The sequence below is a fragment of the Acipenser ruthenus genome, unplaced genomic scaffold (genome assembly GCF_902713425.1).
Source record: "Acipenser ruthenus unplaced genomic scaffold, fAciRut3.2 maternal haplotype, whole genome shotgun sequence".
NCBI classification, from domain to species: Eukaryota; Metazoa; Chordata; class Actinopteri; order Acipenseriformes; family Acipenseridae; genus Acipenser; species Acipenser ruthenus.
Genome location: NW_026707728.1, coordinates 1 through 21,638, shown reverse-complemented (window position 1 = coordinate 21,638; position 21,638 = coordinate 1). Strand labels below are relative to the sequence as shown.

General features: G+C 36.6%; 1 protein-coding gene across 1 annotated transcript; it reads left to right on the top strand.

Moving 5' to 3' along the window:
* Positions 1-294: 294 nt before the first annotated feature.
* Positions 295-21,537, top strand: LOC131728111 (adhesion G-protein coupled receptor F1-like; the record flags this gene model as incomplete). Its single annotated transcript, XM_059019308.1, has 12 exons — positions 295-358; positions 1,505-1,660; positions 2,031-2,195; positions 2,584-2,690; positions 8,443-8,504; positions 9,078-9,214; positions 12,438-12,619; positions 13,153-13,338; positions 14,115-15,449; positions 16,213-16,254; positions 16,750-16,806; positions 17,458-21,537. Coding segments are annotated over 12 exons (2,562 nt in total), but the record flags the coding sequence as incomplete, so codon positions are not given.
* Positions 21,538-21,638: the final 101 nt, after the last annotated feature.

Genomic DNA, 21,638 nt, shown 5'->3' with positions numbered 1-21,638 from the left:
GTTTCCAGAATGGCCATATCAGAACCATGCAAGCCTGCATTGCATTGTGATCCTCTCTCTTATTAAGAAAACAACCATGTGTGCATTGCTTTGCATGTGCTGTTTATACAACTCAATGTTGATGTGTCTAAAATGTATTTGTAAATGGCTTTTTTTTCTATAAGGGGGGTTGTGCCAGTCCAAAGCCATTATAAATGATTCCCAAACAAAATAAAAGTTTGAGAACTACTGTGTTTCAGAGACCCTGAATTAGATTATTCCTAAATACATGCATGTTTATGTTTTAAATCTTAGGTAGGAAGTACCTCTGTAAATCATGAATATCAAATCCATGCCCCTTTGAGGCAAAAACGCGAAGGTAAGCAATTTATTCTAGTCCTTAAGCACGTTTAATATGGAACCATAACATTTCATATTTTCTTACCGAAAACTCACAAAATGCTGTCTTTTGGTCTGCCTAACTTACACAAACAAACTCTTAAGTACAACATTAATATTGTTTAAGTACATTACTTTGTTCTGTAAACCTACTAAATTCAGCATTCGTTTTAAGTTTTACTTCATTTAACTTGTTTTCTGCCACTAGATAATTTTTAATGGCCTGCCAGTCTGGTAACGCATTAGGTTAAGCTTCTGGATGTATCCTGTATACAGCAGGCTTTGAGAAGAAGAAAAAAAAGTGAGGTCTAGTTACCTCTAATGCTGTATTTAAATTCCATTGTGTAAGTAGCTGAGAGTGGTTGCAAAATAGTGGGATTTATTTGTAAGGCAGCAGTGTGGAGTAGTGGTTAGGGCTCTGGACTCTTGACCGAAGGGTTATGGGTTCAATCCCCAGTGGAGGACACTGCTGCTGTACCCTTGAGCAAGGTACTTTACCTACATTGCTCCAGTAAAATCCCAACTGTATAAATGGGTAATTGTATGTAAAAATAATCTGATATCTTGTAAGTCGCCCTGGATAAGGGCATCTGCTAAGAAATAAATAAGAAGAAGAATTCAAGTGAGGCTGTGACTCCATCGCCATTCACCGCAAGGATCTGACATTAAATAACAGAGTCCATAACATTGGGGCAGCTTCCATGGAAAAAGACAAATTAGTCTCACCTTTTTCTCACTCTGTTTCGGTAGTACTTTCGGGTTGCGTGTGTTTCCGCGTAGTTATCTTTGTTTTAGCCAGAGAAATCTTCCACATGCAAATAACCTAATTAATATTAAAATACAGGAGGGTGTATTTAAATGTTTTTGTCCGAGTACCAATTTGACATGGCGCCACTGTTGATATGTAATACAGAGACTACTCTTTTTGCTGGTCACTTCCAAAATTTGGCAAAGAAACATCTGGCAGCCCGGGTATGTCACATAAATCAGAGAGAGTATCAGCTTTCTAAACTGCCTGGAAACCCGGCCATTGACTCATTGTTGAAAATAATGATCCTTGCTAACAACTATTTAAATGTTACAAACACCTGTTATTTTGTATTAATTCGATTGTTCCTCTTTACAGCAACTTCTCTTCAGGAATATGTTATCGATATTGAGGTGTTTGTCACTATTCCTGATGAATCCTATCTAGATGGACTGAAACAATTCTTGAAGAAAATACCATATCCTCTTAATGTTGAACAAAATGTTAATGTTACAGATGGGGTCCTTACAACAAGTAAGTACGCTGGCAGAGTCATTATACAAGTGGATTTTCTATATGTCAAGAACTTTTTTGCCATAGACATTTATTTTCAAGTATTTTGCTAGCTACAGGTACTCTAGCCACACAACTTGTTTAATTTTATTAAAGGTCCTCAATATACGGGGTTACTGTGGCTGCTGGTAAGAATTTGCCTGACAAGTGAAAATGCTTCCATTGTGGTGGAACAAAAGAGATCATGAAACGATCCAACCAGTTTTCTTTAGATTAAAATTACTTTGTAAAAAAAAGCCTGTCATTACATGTTTTTATATTATTATTCTTTTTTTAATTCTTAAAATGAAGTTGGAATGTGTGTAACTGGTTTTTTTAAAAAAAATTTTAGCTTGCACTCAAAATGGTGAATACACACAGTGCGAGTGTGAAAAAGATTATGCCTGGTCTTCTACAATCTGCAACAAATACAGATCTTGCTCAGGAGAATATGCTATCACCTGTGATTGCATCCAAGTGGCTTCACCAGATGGACTCTATTGCCTGGCAAAATCTTGTAAGAAATATATGCTACAAAGCTTTTAATCTTATTGTTTTGCGCTACACTTCAGGTTCTCTTAACCTACATTGGCAAAGGTTTTATACTGAGTTTTAAATATATAGTGCTACTTTGCAATTAAAACAAAAGTAATCTAGGTAATTTATACTTTATTCACACTTCCAAAATAAAACACAATCAAAAACAAAAAAGTTTTTTTCATGAGGATTTTAGACTTGTGTCAAACTGGAAAGAGAAAAGTATGACTGTTTAAGAAAATACCATATCCTCTTAATGTTGAACAGAATGTTAATGTTACAGATGGGGTCCTTACAACACATGGTTCAGATTATAGATTGGTAATCTTAATTTTAGAAATTTTACTGAAAATGTTCTTGTTTTACAGTTTTTGTTCTAAAAATGAGTTTTTCGATGGATAAAGAATTTGTACCTGCTCTAAATAATATATCATCCCCGGAATATAACCAGTACAAAAGTGACATTGAAGAGGCAGTGAGTGGTTTTTTTTTTTTTTTGTGTGTGTTTTGTTATGTGCTTGAGCTGCATACGCAGCACACATTACTCGCTTTCTTTGGATGTTTATGTCTATGAAAGCTTGTGAGGCTCAAAGCATCTGTTGGATTGATCTCCAAGGGCAGATCTCTAAGAAACCATATCACAAAGTATTCATCACATACTAGAAAAATGAAAGAAGCTTCAAGCATTAAAAGTTCATAAGTACAGCACATGGATTTATTGTAAAGACTCACATTGTGTTTTATTTTCTTTATCTTGATATGTGTGTTTAAGGTTGTGGCAAAGTGGTAAGTGGTAGCAGGTGTATAGCAGATGCAGTGCGGATACAGTAATCCCAAGAACACACAGACAACAAAGTACTAGTGAGAATGATTGATTTAATGGTGTATAATCCAATGGTCTGATGACCCACTGGTAAATAATAAAGAGCTGGCAATACACAACAATGTGTATTGCACAGTAATGAAACGAAGGGTTGCAGTCCTGCAAATAATAGACACGGTACAAACACACACAATTAGACACACATGATCGCTGTTCCAAAGTGAGTGCTCTCAGTGCTTGTGGTGAAGTACTATATAATACGTGCTTTTAGTGAAACAGGTGCTGATAACAATGTTTATTCGTGACGGTAGTGCAGTGGTGATCCGGTTTCGTGCTGGCCCTCGGTGACAGCTCCGGATTTGTGTTTAGCCGTCTAGTGATAACGAACACAGACAATTACTAAACAGACAAACAAACAAAACACTCACAAACTCTTTTCTTTTAATTATTTTGGGCAATCTCCTGGTCCTTCCAGTTTCCACGTCAAATCCCAAGCGAAGGAAAAGAGTTACAATACTCCAGCCCCTTTTATGCGATTATGCATGACCCCTTGGTAAAAGATTGCACCTGATTCTATTGCCTACAGCTGCTACCTCGTTTACCTTCCAGGTTGAGATATGACACAGGCCCGGTTTTTGGGATGGAACCGCATAACAGTCTCGCGTTTTGATTGGTCCATGTCTGTCACATGAATATGTCGTCAGACGAGTGGAAAAGCTTGCAGGCATTTTAAACATTGTGATCAGAGAGAGCGCGTGATCTGCTTTCCACAACCTTTCCATTAAAATATAACGTGGTATTACACTGTATTGATATAACAAACTCTGGGTGATTACTTTATATAAATTATCATGTTATGCACGAATGTAAGAATTGGCTTTCTGTGGTGGTGTACTTTTTTCTTTCAAGTAGCATATATCTATAATCGGTTTTGCGATATATTTTAATATAAAATGTATACACTATTGCAGTTTTGTTAGAGGATACATTAGTTTATCTCTAATGTAATCACAGTTTTACATATAGACTGCCCCTGTTTTCATTTACGTCGCAAATTCTGGGCCACTTTGCTTTTCAGATAATGTCCCAAATTCTGGGCCGACTTGGTTTGCAGATAATGTCCCAAATTCTGGGCCGCTTTGGTTTTTAGATAACGTCCCAAATTCTGGGCTGCTTTGGTTTTTAGATAACGTCCCAAATTCTGGTCCGCTTTGGTTTTTAGATAACGTCCCAAATTCTGGGCTGCTTTGGTTTTTAGATAACGTCCCAAATTCTGGGCCACCTTGGTTTTTAGATAACGTCCCAAATTCTGGGCCGCTTTGCATTTTCGAATTCTGCCCAGTTTTGGGGACTCAGCTGACAGCCGAGTTTCTAAGTCATCCATGCAGTTTACCATAAACTGGATCGTGAATTCATTTGAGAGTAACCCTTAGTACATGAATCAAAGTTAATGTATTTTTACTCTCCCCAGAAATCTTTTTTTTTTTTTTTATGAAAAAACAAATAAAATGTAAATGTTAAAAAAACGTATTTCTTATTACATGAAGAAACTACATTGCACTGAAATAGATACATTAAAATTAATTAAAGCAGTCATTTTCCTTTATTAAAGACTAATATTAAAACACATTTTGGGAAGGAACATGGTATTCCGAAAAAAGGACATCTCATTTTCTTATGTAACGTCCATCAATATATTGTAGTGTTTCAGGTTCTTTTTGGACAGAAATGAGACTGCAACTGTGAGTAGAAGAAGGCCGTTTATTTTGACAATAATTAAATAATCACAAAATAAAATCATAAAGTGAAGGTAAGGAGACTGGAAGTCGAAAGTGAAAATAAATGATTGTAGTAATTTTTCTTTTACCCTACCCTTCCCAGTCTTTTCCCCGCCCCTCTTTTGTGCAAAACCTGAACTCCAATTCCCCTCCACACATGTGTACCACCATGCAACCCCTGCACACACACACCACCATGGAACCCCTGTACGCATACACCACCATGGAACCCCTACATGTATACACCCACCATGTGACCCCTGCACGCACACACCACCATGCAACCCCTACATGTATACACCCACCATGTGACCCCTGCACGCACACACCACCATGCAACCCCTACATGCACACACCACCATGCAACCCCTACATGCACACACCAATATGCAACCCCTACATGCACACACTACCATGCAACCCCTACATGCACTCACCACCATGCAACCCCTGCACGCATACACCCACTGTAGCAATTCTTTGCAAAATATATTTTCGGGTATTCAGCCCCATTCATGTCTATGGCAGTGTTAAAAAACACATTTTCAGTCATATCTCTCGAACCAGAGCACCTACAACCACCGTTCGAAGGGTGCTAGACCAGCCTGAATGTAATATGCCCAGTTTCGTAGCAATTCTTTCATAGCAATTGTTTTCTTTGTCCTGATTTAACACCTGGGCTTCAAGGCTATTTCTTATGTATAGCGTTACCCCTCTGCCTCTTCTGTCCTGCCTGTCTTTCCTATACAGTGTGTACCCACTAATATTATATTCGTCTCCATCACTCTCAGACAACCAAGTTTCTGTAACACCTATCACATCGTAGTTACTTGTTAGTGCAGTAGCTTCAAGTTCTAACATTTTGTTTCTGAGACTTCTAGCATTAAGATAAATACATTTAATAGTGGTCTTACCTGAGTTGTTGCCCTTGTTTTGATGTAGTCTCCCTTCTGTTTTTTTGTTTTCTCCCCCCTGCCTTTCTAGTTTAAATGCTTCTGGACATCCTGAAGGATCCTTTCTCCGAGTAGATTGGGTCCCTTTCTGTTTAAGTGCAGTCCGTCCCACCTGTATAGATAGTCCTTGTTGTAGAAAGTGCTCCAATGTTCAAGAAAGGTGAAGCCTTCCTGTGTGCACCACGATTTCAGCCATGCATTTTGATTTTGTATTTCCAGCTGTCCATATGGTCCTTTGCAAGGCGCCGGCAGTATCCCAGAAAATACCACAGTTTTGGTCTTGTCTTTTAATTTCCTTCCTAGCTCTCTGAATTTGTTTTGCAGGGATCTTGGCCTGTCTCTTCCAATGTTGTTTGTACCAATGTGGATGACTACTACCGGGTCATCTCCTGTTCGTTCTAGGAGCCTGTCCACATTCTCAGTGATGTGCTTGACTGAGGCTCCTGGAAGGCAGTACACTGTTGTAGTAAGGGGGTCCAAACTGCGAACTGAACTTGCTGTGTTTCTCAGTATGGAGTCCCCAACAATCATGACCTCCCTTCTTTTTGCTGCCTGGTCAGCACTGTTTATAGGGTCCTGGGTGTTGTTTCTTTCATTCTCTTGATGTTGGTTTTGGTCATCTAAATGTTGAAGTGGCTCAAATGTGTTGGCTGTCTGGATTTCTGGTGGTTGTGTTTGACGAAGTTTCTTTTTTTCCCTGCTTCTGCCTATCTGAACCCAGATGTTTCGACTTTTAAAGTAATCACCCATAGTTTGTTATATCAGTACAGCGTAATACCACATTAGGAAAGGTTGTGGAAAGCAGATCTCTCTCACTGATCATAATGTTAAAAATTCCTGCAAGCACTCGTGTGACGACATATTCATGTGACAGACATCAACCAATCAAAACGCGGGACTGTTATGCGGTTCCATCCCAAAAAACGGGCCTGTGTCATACCTCTCCAGGTCAATGCATTCTCGCACTGGAGTCTCGTCTTTTTCCAGGCTGATTGACTTCCCGACCCAGGGAATGAACTGTCAGGACAACCTGTCCAAAGCCTTTCCCTTTCGCTACTTTGTATCCTCACAGGTCGAGAGGGAGATTTACAACCAGAACTCATTATATTTCCGTCACAAAGGTACTAAAAAAAATATGCTGTTCAATTCTAGTTGCCAGCCCAAGGATGAATAAAAGATAAGTTAGATCAGCCAGAGTGGCTGTACATTATTACGCCAGATCTAGTGAAAAGCAACTGTGAATCGAATTTCATTTGCTTTGCTGGTAAGACAGAGTAGGTGTTTGCTAACTCAAAGACGGAAAAAAAAAAAAAACATAAACTGTGGATTGACTGATTTGATTATAACTGGGCGTGCTACTTTAAGATATTAATCGGTAAAACGTTAAACATCGAATTCCCCCCCCCAAAAAACAGTTAGACTGAAATACATTTATATAGGATAAATGTCGGTAAAATCACTCACTCTTTTTTTTTTATTATTTTCTTACCAAAAATAATCATTTTGAAATCATCTCTGGTTTGTATAGTTTTTTTATACTTGCTGTCTGTCCTGTCTCCGTTCCGCTCTGAATGGCTGGGGGTCGCTGTCTCTCAGTCATCTCAGTGGTCCGTTAGTCGTGTAGTTTCACTGTGTTCTGGCAGATCTTGTCGACTGAAGCAGCGCTAGAATGCTCTCATTCGTTAAAGTGATTGTGAATCATCAAGACCTGCACCGACTATGCACTTCCATTTGCTAGCTACAGCGCTTATGTCATTCACAGCGCCTACTTTGAAATTATCTGGTTAAGGTGTAGGTGAGCTTTTGCTTTAGGTATACGGTGACAGTTACCAGTTTGATTTGAAAATGGGGTGCAAGAGGAAAACACTTAATGAATATTATGCACAATACCCTGGCCAACAGCTGAAGTCTGCGGCAGGATGAAGCGGGCCCGTCTGCCTTGCCTTCCAGTGACTCAGAGTCCGGCTGTGCTGAAGGAGAGGGGTGCAGCTCAGACTCCGAATAATAAGTGCAAGTTAGTTCTATTCAGCTACCTAATGTTTTGTTCTGTGCATATTATTTTTACTCGTAAATAAATGCTATAAAAGTCTGTGTAATACACTTTTATATGTTGCATTTTCTACGGTTTATTGGAGACAATTTTTAAATTTGTGTAGGATCCGCCGTGACCAAACGTTATTTTAATTAGAATGTTGGTAGCCATGGTTTTGTTGCATCTTGAATATGATACAGTGGTTTAGTTAAATGAGACGTTTTTCAATGGCATACATTTTTTTTATAAGCATAAAGGTCGATTTCACCCATTCTCTGATGAAATGAAAAATAAAAATCAAACAAAAACTAAAATAAACATTGATATTAATCGTCGAGTTGTCAAAAAAAAGTCGAATATTAGCAAACCTAATTATAACTTCTGAATAACAACACGAACATAACAAAAATGGGAAGGAAACAATAACACTCCTGTATATACATAGTTGGATCTTGCTAGTTCTGTAATTAGAAGTTTATTTTTCATTAACTTTGCACTGTGATAAATGCTGTGCGAATATGGCCCTATATCTGAGGTAAAATATCAAGATAATAATTTTGTTCAATGAATCTCAATTACTTTATATAATGACTACTAGTTCTATACACATGCTTTATTTCCAATGGAATTCCTCTTTTCAGATAATTCAGAGTTATTCTGGAACTGTAATGGGTATTCAGACAGTAGCAGTCACAGGTTTCAGGTAAGTTGTTTATTATTAGTAGTTGTAGTTGTAGTAACCTAAATATATCTTCTGTTTAGCTGAGGAGTTGGGGCATCACCACTTATACTGAAGCAGTTACATAAACAAAATGGTAATTCTAGACCTATGCATATTTTGTGTGCATATCTATTATTTCAACTTCGGTTTTCTCCTATGTTATTTTAAATAGCACAACTACTGACTACTTTTAGTGCCACAGCAGACGATGTAGAATACCTTGCTTACCTGAACAGTGACTCAGACACTGCCAAACTTTAATGACACTCTTCAGTATAAAAATGTGCAGTTTAAACATCTTTTTTTCTTGTTGTTTTATTTCCAAAGAAAATGTATCACCACTCCCAAACAATTATGTTTCCTGTAACTTATTCTACATTAATTAACAGCATGAAGGACTCCATCTTTTGGAGTTTCCACTTTATTCTCTCATCCACAGGAATAATATAATTATAATAATTAAATTGCATATGATTAATGTACTTTTAACAACCGTTGGTACTTCCCATTGCCATCAGTTCCTTTCTTTAGAAATGTCTGTTTTCATTGATGCAGAAGCGGCAGTGTTATTGTAGACTATGAGATAGCAACAACTGGGACATTATCATCCTCCATCTTGCAGGCAGGAAACAACAAAATAACATCATCTCTTCTTGAGAAAGGCTATAACGTTAACGCAGCATCTTTTACCGGTAAGAACATAATTATTAGTATCGGTGAACACTGACTAAGTGCTACTTATACAGCAAATCATGCAGTGTGTATTTACCTTTTCCAGATGTTCAAAATGTGTTCAAAGCAAATCAGAATGTGTTTAATGAAATAGAGGAGATAGGACTCACAACAGTACCTGGAACCACCCACCTGGCTAATGTCAGACATCTGTAAATGTAACATGTGCAACGAGCATAGATGAGAACTGAACCCAACAGCACATTTGCATGTAGGCTAATATTCCATTGCTGTAATCTAAGCACTGTATTTATTAATAATGAGTTTATTTAGCAGATGCCTTTATCCAAGGCGACTTACAGAGACTAGGGTGTGTGTGAACTATGCATCAGCTGCAGAGTCACTTACAACTACGTCTCACCCGAAAGACGGAGCACAAGGAGGTGAAGTGACTTGCTCAGGGTCACACAATGAGTCAGTGGCTGAGGTGGGATTTGAACCGGGGACCTCCTGGTTACAAGCCCTTTTCTTTAACCACTGGACCACACAGCCTCCTCGGTGTGTGTGTGTGTGTGTGTGTGTGTGTGTGTGTGTGTGTGTGTGTGTGTGTGTGTGTGTGTGTGTGTGTGTGTGTGTGTGTGTGTGTGTGTGTGTGTGTGTGTGTGTGTGTGTGTGTGTGTGTGTGTGTGTGTGTGTGTGTGTGTGTGTGTGTGTAAAAGGAGGTCGACACAGGGGTGTGAATAAACATGCACTTCATTACCTGTACCTCCTAATACTCTGCTCCAGCACCTGACACTCTCGTCTCACTGGTCTCTAGTCTCTTACCCCTGCACATCCATCCTAGTGACGTATGCTTCTGCCATTAACTCTTGTGTGCCTGTGGCACTATCTCTTACCTCAAATAAAACAAAAGTGAGATGTGCTTTCCACACAGTTTATAAAAATAAAGTAAATCGTGCTTTAAACATACATAAATAAATTACGGTCAGAAACTGGGCTTGTGAATTAAATACAGTCGGCACTGGAATATACGACACTCGGATACACGTCAGTCGCGTTTTAAACAAATCAATTTCCATTATATATATTTGAACAATCTAATGCACTTAACCGTCACACGCGATTTCTGACTCTGTCACCAGTTTTTTTTTTTTTATATACATAGCCCTTCTCTTCAATGTTACAATTGATTTGATTATCAGTTTGTCTTTATTGTGCATTTTCATTTGCAAGTGAACTGTGACATTAGGGCCTTATCGAGCACTATATTCTGCCATTTTGAAGACTGACTTTGGATACTGTTTTAATTCTGGAAACTGTTGTGTTTTTTTTTGGTTTTTTTTTTGCTAAATTGCATTGCCTTTTATGTTTTACCGAGTTCTGTGTATGGATAACATTTTAATTTAATTTTGCTGTTGGGTCGTTAATGGGGAATTTGACATACTGCTACAATACATATCAGATTTAACAGTTTCTACTGTATTACAGTCCACATGTCCACAGTTGTCTATTTTGGCAAGTGATATTTTGAGAATCATATCGTTCTGAATTAAAATACGTCTTCTGTTCAAAATGTAGTACCAACAAAATCAAGGGTCAGATATGTGAGTGCGGACTGTAGTCACCCTGTGACACTTTTCCTGGGACATGCACAATGTGGAACGAAAACCTAATTAACTTGAGGCGAAACCGTTGGATTCTCAGTGGAAGCTTGTCCAAAGCTTTCGATCCTAGTAAGGCTAATAACGGTTTGTGGTCTGTCTCAATCTTGACTTTGATCCGTACCCAATGCCTTACATAGAAGACTTGATTGAGCGACTGGGGAAGGCCCGATACATCACCACCTTGGATCTCAGCAAGTGATATTGGCAGATTCCCTTAGCTGCCAAGTCTCGAGAGTACACTGCTTTCAGGACATCTCGCGGAATATTTCAATTTACGGCCATGCCCTTTGGACAACAAGTTCAACTCGATGGTAACTTTACAAGTAAAGTTGTGGGGCTTGCTTTAGCTCTTTAAAAGCATTTTTGTGGTAGTGGAAGAAGTTTAAAAAGTTTTACTTTTTAAAGCAAAGCAGTTACATACAGTCAAAGTTAAATTTAGTAAAATTGGTCTGATTACTTTGATAGACTACTATATCAACCTTATTACTTTGGACTGTGGGGCAGTTAGATCACACATTTCATCAGACATGTACCGTTTGATTGGTAGAAGATATTTGAACTGATTTCAGATTTGTCTACCTTTTTGTCTAACTTGTTGGGAAAGTGGTCAAAGTAGCTGATTTGTGTCAAAAGTCACATTGTTTACTAATTGCCTCATGCTTAGAATGTGCTATAATTTGAAATTGATGCGGTTACTAAAACAGCTGTACCTCTTGATTCGTAGACGCCATTCCTGTTTTGATTTGAATAATTGAATAGCTGAGAAGTAGATGAAGATTTCATTTGCTCTAAGTATTTGTCTAGCTTGTTGGGAAAGTGGTCAAAACGGCAGTTATTTCTAAATGTTCACAGGAAACGTAGTTGGTACGGTTACTAAAACAGGTGTACCTCTTGATTGGTAAAAGTTATTTCTGTTTTGATTTCATATTTGAATAGCAGAGTAGAGGAACATGTCATACCCTCTAACTTTTTGTCTTACTTGTTGGGAAAGTGGTCAAAGTAGCTGATTTGTGTCGAAAGTTACATCGTTTACAGTAAATAGAATGTTGGAAGTCTGGGAGTTTTTAAACAATGGGGAGCTTTAGAATGTTGAAAAAAGTCCCATTAAAGTGAATGAAGATGGACAAAAAAGGACAAAAATCTTAATAGTTTTTTCTTAAAAGTTGTATACAAGCACACTATTCCAGACTGGTCTACCCGTTTTAAAGTTTGAACGGCATTTCTAGCTTAAACGGTGTAAGAGGAGTAGCGTGCCGAAGAAGAAGAAGAAGAAGAAGAAGTATGTCGAAGATTTAAAGTGGGGACTCTTGCTTCGCAAGCCCAACTAACAAGTTCAAATGGAACATTTTTTGTATTTAATTTATTTAACCAGGAGAGTTATCCATTCAGACCAAGGCCTTGTTTACAAGGGGGTCCTTTTATGTTGATTGACATTTTCTTGAGCATGGTTGGTTAACTAGGAACAAAGCAGAACTGTTTTAATATTTACAATATTTTACTGTTGTCCAAAAAAAAAAAAAAAAAAAAAAAACCCTACTGTGAGGAAATGTTTGACCCTGTTCTTCTTTGTTTAAACCAGGATTTCAAGGGTTATGTAATAACTCGGACTACGGTGTTGGACAGGACCTTGACATAATTAAAACAGCATGCCCAGCACAACAGATTGGAAATATCAATGTACAATGCAAAAATGGGGAATGGTGTATCATAGAGAACACATGTGTATTAAAAGAAATCAATAACATTCTGTCTAACGCTCAGGTAATGTCCCTTTTTTCAAAACATATAAACACACTTATATAATAAGCTCTATTCAATTTGAAGTTGCTAATTCAAATAGTGAGCTACAGCTGAGTATTGTGTTGGGCCCAGGTTTTCTTTGGGCAAGCAGTAGTGCTGTTTAATAGTTATGAAAACTCTCTCTCTCTCTCTCTCTCTCTCTCTCTCTCTCTCTCTCTCTGGCTATGTTTACAATGAAAAATACAAGTAAAATAGGGTTGTATTTCTATTATTTCTGAAATAAATCTATGACACTTATTTCAGAACCATAATAACACACAGGAATCAATCAGTGTGTTGTAATGTTAGGGTCCAGGCAAAACGCCTAAACTAAAACAGTATTGTAATGTCTTACATTCTGAGGAACGTGTTCAAAGTTCTTTGGTGGAATTTCTCAATCATGTTATAATATATTTTATCACAGGTTCAGAATGTTTACCACTTAGTTATTTTATTATTGTTTAGTTATTTATTATTATTGTTTACTACTATTGTTTATTTTCCCTTTACAACAGAATCTGACAAACAGCCCAGAACCAGTAACTGAGCTACCCATCTTAATTGAACAGCTAAATAATACTTCAACAGTGTTTAAAAACAATATAACTTCATCAGCTGCAACCATTTCCTCAGTGGTTGATATATTGACAATCTTTTCAAACACTGCTAAAAATGTCACCATTACTGAGGCTGAATTGGGGGTAAGTTTCCATTCACTAACTGAGAAAAAAAATAGTTAGCAGGTTATCAGATGTCACATTAATTTGCACTTACTGTACCAGGCAGTTCTGACACAGTACAGTACTATAGGACCTCATCTTGAGGAAATGTGATAATGTGCTAACTCTATTTTGAAATATTTACATTACATTGATTAAATATTTTTTGCTTATGTGATTGTGTGCTGTACAGACTAAAATAGAAATTATATATATATATATATATATATATATATATATATATATATATATATATATCTCTATATATATATATATATATATATATATATATATATATATATATATATATATATATATATCTCTATATATATATATCTCTATATATATATATATATATATATATATATATATATATATATATATATATATATATATATATATTCTCCTAATACACAATTAGAAAGTGTGTTGTTTTCAATTACAATTAGCCTAGTTATTTCCTACAATGTACGCATTGCTGTAGCTTCTTTATTTTCAACAAATAGTAATTATTATAGCGATTCAATTGATTCAATTTCATGCTTGTTGATGCATTACATTACTTTTTTTGCCTCTACTTTGCTTCCCATAATCAGGCACTGTTTTGGCCTGGTATAAGTGCCTTTTACCATCATGACCCATTTACTTCTCAGTTGTTGCTATATATAAATAGACTTGTTGCTGTTGCAATCAGATGAGAGTAATGTTGATATTTGGAGTGCTATTTAATATTGTTTACCTTTTCTTCTTTGTTGTAGGGATTTATTGGAACAGTGAACAATATAATAGGATCGGAATCAATAAAATCCTGGGATGCCTTAAATAATCAAAATGCTGATAGTACCAGCTCTCGTTTATTGCAGTCAGTGGAACTTTTCGCTACGTCATTCTCTACAAATTCTTTTTTCAAACTAGAAACAAACAACATTAAATTGAATGCGATTAAAATAACTAACAATGACATTGCATACAATGAGAGCTTTAAATTTAATAATACAGTCCATGGTAGTGTATCTATTCCTTCATCAGAACTAAGCACTCTTCCTGTTATCGTTAGCATTGCTTACTTAAACATTTCAGACATCCTCCCACTCAGAAACAACACAACAAAAGGAAAAGTAAATGGCATTGTGTTGACGACAGTAGTGAATAGCGTAATTAAAAAGGTTTCCTTGGACTTTGAAATGAAAAACACTTTTTTGGATAAACCTGAGTGTGTCTTTTGGAACTTCACTCTCTTCAACAACACAGGATCATGGGATACGTCTGGCTGTACATCAGTGATATTGGGAAACAACGTTCGCTGTCAATGTGAACACTTGACTTCCTTCTCAATCTTAATGTCACCCAAAGACCCGTGTAAAATATGTACTTACATTACTTATATCGGATTGGGCATCTCCATAGGAAGCTTAGTCTTGTGCCTCCTTATTGAAGCAATTGTATGGCACAGTGTGAACAAAAATAAAACCTCTTACATTCGACACGTTTCAATTGTGAACCTCGCTTTATCTTTGTTGATCGCTGATATATGGTTCATCATAGGGGCTGCGATTAATGCAAACACAGCAGCCTGCAGTGCAGCCACTTTTTTTACTCACTTTTTCTACCTGGCCTTATTCTTCTGGATGTTAACTTTAGCTATTCTGCTTTTCTTCCGAGTAATCCTGGTCTTCAAAGACCTAGGCAAGTCACAAATGCTGGCAATTGCATTCTGCCTTGGCTATGGCTGCCCACTTATTATTGCTGTTATCTCGGTAGCTGTTACTGCCCCTAAGAGTAATTACACAAGAACAGATGCATGTTGGCTCAACTGGGATAACACCATGGTCCTTCTTGCTTTTGTTATACCTGCCCTGGTCATAATTACCATCAATTTGATCATACTGATTGTGGTAATTGTCAAGATGCTAAGAAGAACTATTGGAGACATGTCTAGGGCTGAAGAAACAAGCACCTTAAAAGTAGTTGCTAGATGCATCGCCATCTTAACACCATTTCTTGGTCTTACCTGGGGATTTGGAATTGGAACATTGCTTGCACCTGACAACGAGGGAATCCATGTTGTGTTCACAGTGCTCAATGCATTTCAGGTATTTGTATGAAACACTATATCCATAATGAATGGTAGAGTGCAGAGATGAAGTTCTTAGATATAATACACTGCAGCATAGCGAAATATTAACTCAATTGTATATATTTCTATAACTAGGTTGATCAGTAATTGAATATTTTAGACAAAGTTTATGCTTATTTATCCCAATAATTCTAGCATGAGATAGAGATGAATGTATTTCTGTAGTCACTGACTTAAATGGAGAGTACAATCACAGCCAGATTCAGCTGCCCCTGAGCTGCATGGTTACGGAAATAATGTGCAACAAAACGCAAGGCTGCAGTTTTTTTTTTGTTTGTTTGTTTTCTGTCAGCCTTCATTTCAGCTGTACTTCATTCTTCCTGCCACCAGATGGCAAACAAAAGTGTAAAATACATACAAAAATCAGGGCCACTTTTTATTAAATGCATTTTAGGGACAAATATGCATTGGGGTATGCTATTACTAATCTATGTATTTATTTAAAATTTTACACACTCACATCAGGGAAACCTCATTAATTTGGCACCTCCAGCTTGTTTTTCAAGAGGGATCCAGGAAACACAGTAGACAAATATACATTTAATATACTAACTGTTGAAAATAATTTATTTATTTTATTTTGTGTTCATACAGTTAATTAAGAACATTAAAGGGAAAAAGACCAGGACCTATACCTTAGGACCTCAAATAAACTGGCTAAAACAAGTGCATTAACAAGTGAATCAATAATGTGTGCTAATGTTTTTTCTCTTTATTAGGGATTCTTTGTTCTAGTCTTTGGAACCCTATTGGACAGTAAGGTAGGTTTCATAATCTTTTTTAATATTATTAAACGAGTGTTGAGAAATTAGGATTGGTGATATGTAATGCTCAGTAACAATTTCAATTGGCCACATAATACATCATTATTTATTAAAATACATTATTTGAAAACTAGTGTGTCTATTGGGTCATTTTTTTAAGCTTTACTTGCTAACTGTTTGCATTACAATTGAGGTAAGTGGTAAAGTTTACCGGGAACATCCCAGCATGCATTATCATGCATATGTTATTACTACAGTACACTAAATTGTTTAATTATAATCAAAAGAGGGTTATTAGTCTGTACTCAGTAGTCCTTACACAATTGCACCTATATTCATGACTGTAATTACTAAGTTCTTACCAAGTCATTTTACCATAGGAACCTAATGGTTACAATAAAATGAAATACTTATTATAGTATATAGTACATGCCCTGTAATTCAAATCATGATACATGTCTAATGTCCAATATTTATGTACTTTAACTACAGATACGAGATGCACTGCTGAAGAAATTTTCGATATCAAAATACAGCTCTCAACAAACAGTGAGTGCAATTTTGTGTTTTTAATGCAAGATCAAAACAAGCACTTTCTCAAAAGCTACTTCAAGAACAATAAGCCATGGAGCATATACTGTGCAAATCACTTAGAGCAGTCTGACAACCAGAGAGATGTGTGAAAAACAGGCTTTCCATGTCGCTACAGATATAAATCAACGGTAGACAATATAGACACTTCTAGTCCAGGCCTTTGTTCCAAACATGTCAATTTAATCTTTTAAACCTGACCTCTCATAATGCGCTTAATAGTCAATTATATTTACTAAACCTGCAATGGACTAAGACCAGAGTTGTCTACCCCTGTTATAAATGACATCTTGTAAATCAAATTGAAATAACTTGCAATTTATTTTTTTCAGAATAAAACTTTATTAATGAGTTTAAAACAATTTAAAACAGGGATTTCATCTGGAACATAAATAAATAGAGATTATACATCAAAATATATGTTGCTAGTAATACATAACTCACCAGTTCAATATACATACAAATCTAGAAGGCAAATCTACAAGCACATATTTTTGCAGGCATTGTTATCAGCACCTACAGTACACAAAGCTATACAGTAGATAACTGTCCAGTACTTTCATGATGTAGAAGAACATACACTTACTGTGTTTTATTTTCCTGTTACAGAGTACAACTGGTGGTATTTCGAGTGATAGATATAATATCTTTGGCAAAAAAAGTAAGTATAAAAAATGAAAGAAACCTGTTTTAGTTACACCCACAAAGAAAGAAATGTAATGATTTTAAAACGAGTTATGGGGAATGCTGAAGATTTGTATAATTTATTCAATACTATAAAACATCATGAAACATGATAATGATGTATGTATGTATTTATTTATTTATTTATCTTTGTTTATTCACTCTTGTAATGGACTCTCTGATAGCTGAGTTGAGTAGTCAAATTCCAGATACGTATGTCAGCTCAAATGATGGCCTCCAGTCAGCAACCTATTAATTCCGACCTCTACAGTTGAAGTTTTTTTTTTCTTGTTTACCAGGCTGGTACTTCAGACCAGTTAGATGTTTTTAATTGCATTCTAACTTGCCTGATATGATTGTATTGTATTGTATCCCCACTCATTCACTCACTCCCCCTTCCCGTGCTAAGTAACGATGTGACCCGACAGACAAGACAAACTGAACAGACAAGTCCTGCAACAAAGCAAAAATATACAAAAGCATGACAACCTTTATGTAAAAAAATCTTCACTAATTTACAATTGAACAAGAACTGTTGAGTATTTATTTTTGTTTCATACAGTATTAAATGGCAGTCTTTAGATCTGATAGTGAAAAAGAAATACATAAATATCAAGGTAGATAAAGAAAGAAATACATGTCTATGTATTGATTTATTTCAATATTTACTAATGTATTTATGTTTCACTTTTACCAAAAATATAGGCTCTGACGTCAGCATAGCTAATTCTCAGAAATTAACATTCCTTTTTGTCCAGTGGGGACCACAAATAGTGTTACTCTCATCAACCAGTATCGAGAGGAAACCGTACTTCCTTGTGCCAACAGGGACCACAATGTGCGTTACACTGACAAGAAACCAACATTTTTCAGAGATTAAGATCAGAATCTCAGAATGATGAGATGACTCGAAAAGAAAAGAAAAAAAATCCCCCAAAAATCTCCAAAATGTAAAAAATAAGTGTCAAGTAATTCTCAGCTGGCTGACTTCATCTTTCAAAATACTGCTTATTTTCTCAACTAATAGTGTAACACTGACAGTAACACAACACGTTTGCAAACAGAAGGTTATAGTTTCAAATCCCACACATGCAAGACACTTTTTAATATTTATATTTTAAAACAGAAATACATCATTTAATATAAATGAAATATATTTACATGTTGACAAAACAAGTTAATTGTCATTAAACTCGGATGTCCTGTAATATACATATGCATGGATAGAATTCCATGGGGTCTTCAAAAAAGTTCTTTTTAATTAATTTTCTGTGTGATGTGTGCTATTAGTCCATTTTAAAATATAAATAAATCATTTAATATAAATGATACAGACATCAAAATAAATGCATTCCCTAGTATATTTCCATGTTGACAAAACAAGTTATCAGCGAGAACTGCTAGAGACACTCTATACAGCAAGGATAGTTTACGTGTTTTCAGGGTATTGGCGCAGCAAAAGTAAATCAGCCAAAAGCACCATTTCACTTTTAATTTGTAGTTCCCAACACTCTTAGGTGAAATGTAGAAAAAAAGTCAATACCTGTCATACAGTAAGAGAAATAAAAAGTAAGTAAGGTAAACCCAAAGTAAGGTAAACCCAGGCACTTTTGTCTACACATATATGACAATGGACCGGATCAAATCAAACCCCAATCACTCTTGCGAAAGAGTGTTCATGCGATAATATCACTAGTTTCCATATTACATTTTCTTTATCCCGAAACCAAAACTAGCCATTTCCAATCCACGAAAGGGGCGGAGAGAAGTTTCGCAGGAGTAGGAAGGACCGCCGAAAGCAACATGAAAATAGCTGTTGACCAATCCCCAGACGGTATTTGTGACCTTTTGAAGGGTGGTAACAAGCGAAAGGGCAGGAAAAAAATTAAATAAAAATCTGTGTTGTACTACTGTTTCTTTTGAATATCAGTGAATGCTATTACATACAACAACTACTACTATTTGTAATATTAATAAAAATATGTTTAATAATAATAGTAACACACACACACACACTTGGCAATTACCTTGTTTCCACGATGTCTGCAGCTTCACGTTGCATTGTTCTGTCACTGTTATAAAAGTGAGCCACGTTGTTTTCATGATTTTGGTAAAAATCTGTACCATGCCCTGGCTTGTGTCAGCACCATGCAATGCCAGCATCCTCATACCTGACTGGCATGGTACAGCCCTGTTGTGCACAAGGCTGTATAGTAGGCTATAACTGCACAAGAACGAAGATTAAATGTCAAAAGAAAATGGCGGATAACAAAGAAAGTGTGAGAGTATAAAAACTTGAGGTGAATAGAACATCCAAAAACCAACGTAACACTGTCGCCAGGATCAGTACCGGTACAGTGCCTATAGAAAGTCTACACCCCCTTGAACTTTTTTCACATTTTGTTGTGTCAGTGCCTCAGAGTTTCATGCATTTAAATGAGGATGTTTTCCACTTATCTACACACCATACTCCACACTGTTAAGGGGAAAAAAGGTTGTATTGAGAAAGATTATATTTTTAAAAATTTTTACCGTGCTCCAAGGGATATTCATGGCCTTTGATATTTTTTTATACCCATCCCCTGATCTGTGCCTTTCAACAACTTTGTCCCCGGAGTTCTTTTGAAAGCTCCTTGGTGCTTATGGTTGAGTCTTTGCTTTGAAATGCACTACCCAGCACAGGGAACCTTCAGGAACTGCTGAATTTATCCTGAAATCATGTGAATCACTACAATTTAACACAGGTGGAGGCCACTTAACTTGGTGTGTGATTTTGAAGGCGATTGGTTACACCTGAGCTAATTTAGGATTGCCATTACAAGGGGGGTGGACACTTATCCAACCAAGCTATTTCAGTTTTTATTTTTAATTAATATTCTACAAATTTCTAGAATATTTTTTTCACTTGGAAGTTGTGGGGTAGGATGTGTAGATCAATGAAAAAAAACAAACATTTTAATGCATTTTAATTCCAGGCTATAAGGCAACAAAAGGTGAACATTTTGAAAGGGGTGTAGACTTTCTATAGGCACTGTACATATTATACAATAAGACGTTGAATGAAATGCTGTCCAGTGCCATGAAAAAGAAATAGATGATTGCGGATTTTTAAATTTTTTTAAATGGACAGATTCGGGTATTTGTATTTTATTTTATTATTTTAGATTTGGTCAGACAATAGCAAACCACTCACCTTTCTCAACCCACTAGTAGTCAACAAGTAATAGCTGCTTTTTGAAGGGTGAAAAGGACTTGTTTTGGTTCCGCAAGATTTTGCTTGGAATTGTTCTTGTGTTTTATTACCACAAATGCTTTTGCATCCTAGTTCGCTAAGTGCTAACTTTGATTTGGTCTGGCCCAGTGTCCTGTAATATACATATGCATGGATAAAAGTGCCTGGGGTCTGCAAAAATCTGCAAATAAAACAAAATAAAGAAGGACATTTTTACCTTACTTTGGCGACTTCGTTCTCTTACTGTATGAGAGGTATTGACCTTTTTTCTACATTTCACCTAAGAGTGTTGGGAACTACAAATTAAAAGTGAAATGGTGCTTTTGGCTGATTTACTTTTGCTGCACCAATACCCTAAAAACATGTAAACTATCCTTGCTGTATAGAGAGTCTCTGGCAGTTCTCGCTGATAACTTGGCGCGATTAACTACCGTTCCTCTCAATATTGGACACATCCCTATTTTACACAGTATTTGAAGTGCTGTTAGAATTCTCTTTTTTTGCATTCCTGTGAAGGTTGATTTTGTGGAATGAGACTCCATCTTGGTTTTCTGAAGACATAAATCATATACAGTAAACGCATCCTTATTGGACTTACTGGGTGTTGGTGTCATAGACCTTCCACCTGCTCTCCTACACTTTGTCTGTCTGTTCTGCTTGCTGCCATAGATGTTGTCCTGTGTGGTGGTTCCCTTTCAATTCAAGACGACCACCCATACTTATGGGATAATCCTGCCTTAGGTAGGTATTCACTGAGCATTTTATGTCAGAGCTTCCGATAGGCCCCTTCCTGGGGTGACGTGCTCAGTCCCGCCTCCTGAGGCATTAAACAGTCAACCCACGGAAGCCATTTTCTCTTTTGCCTCTCACCTAC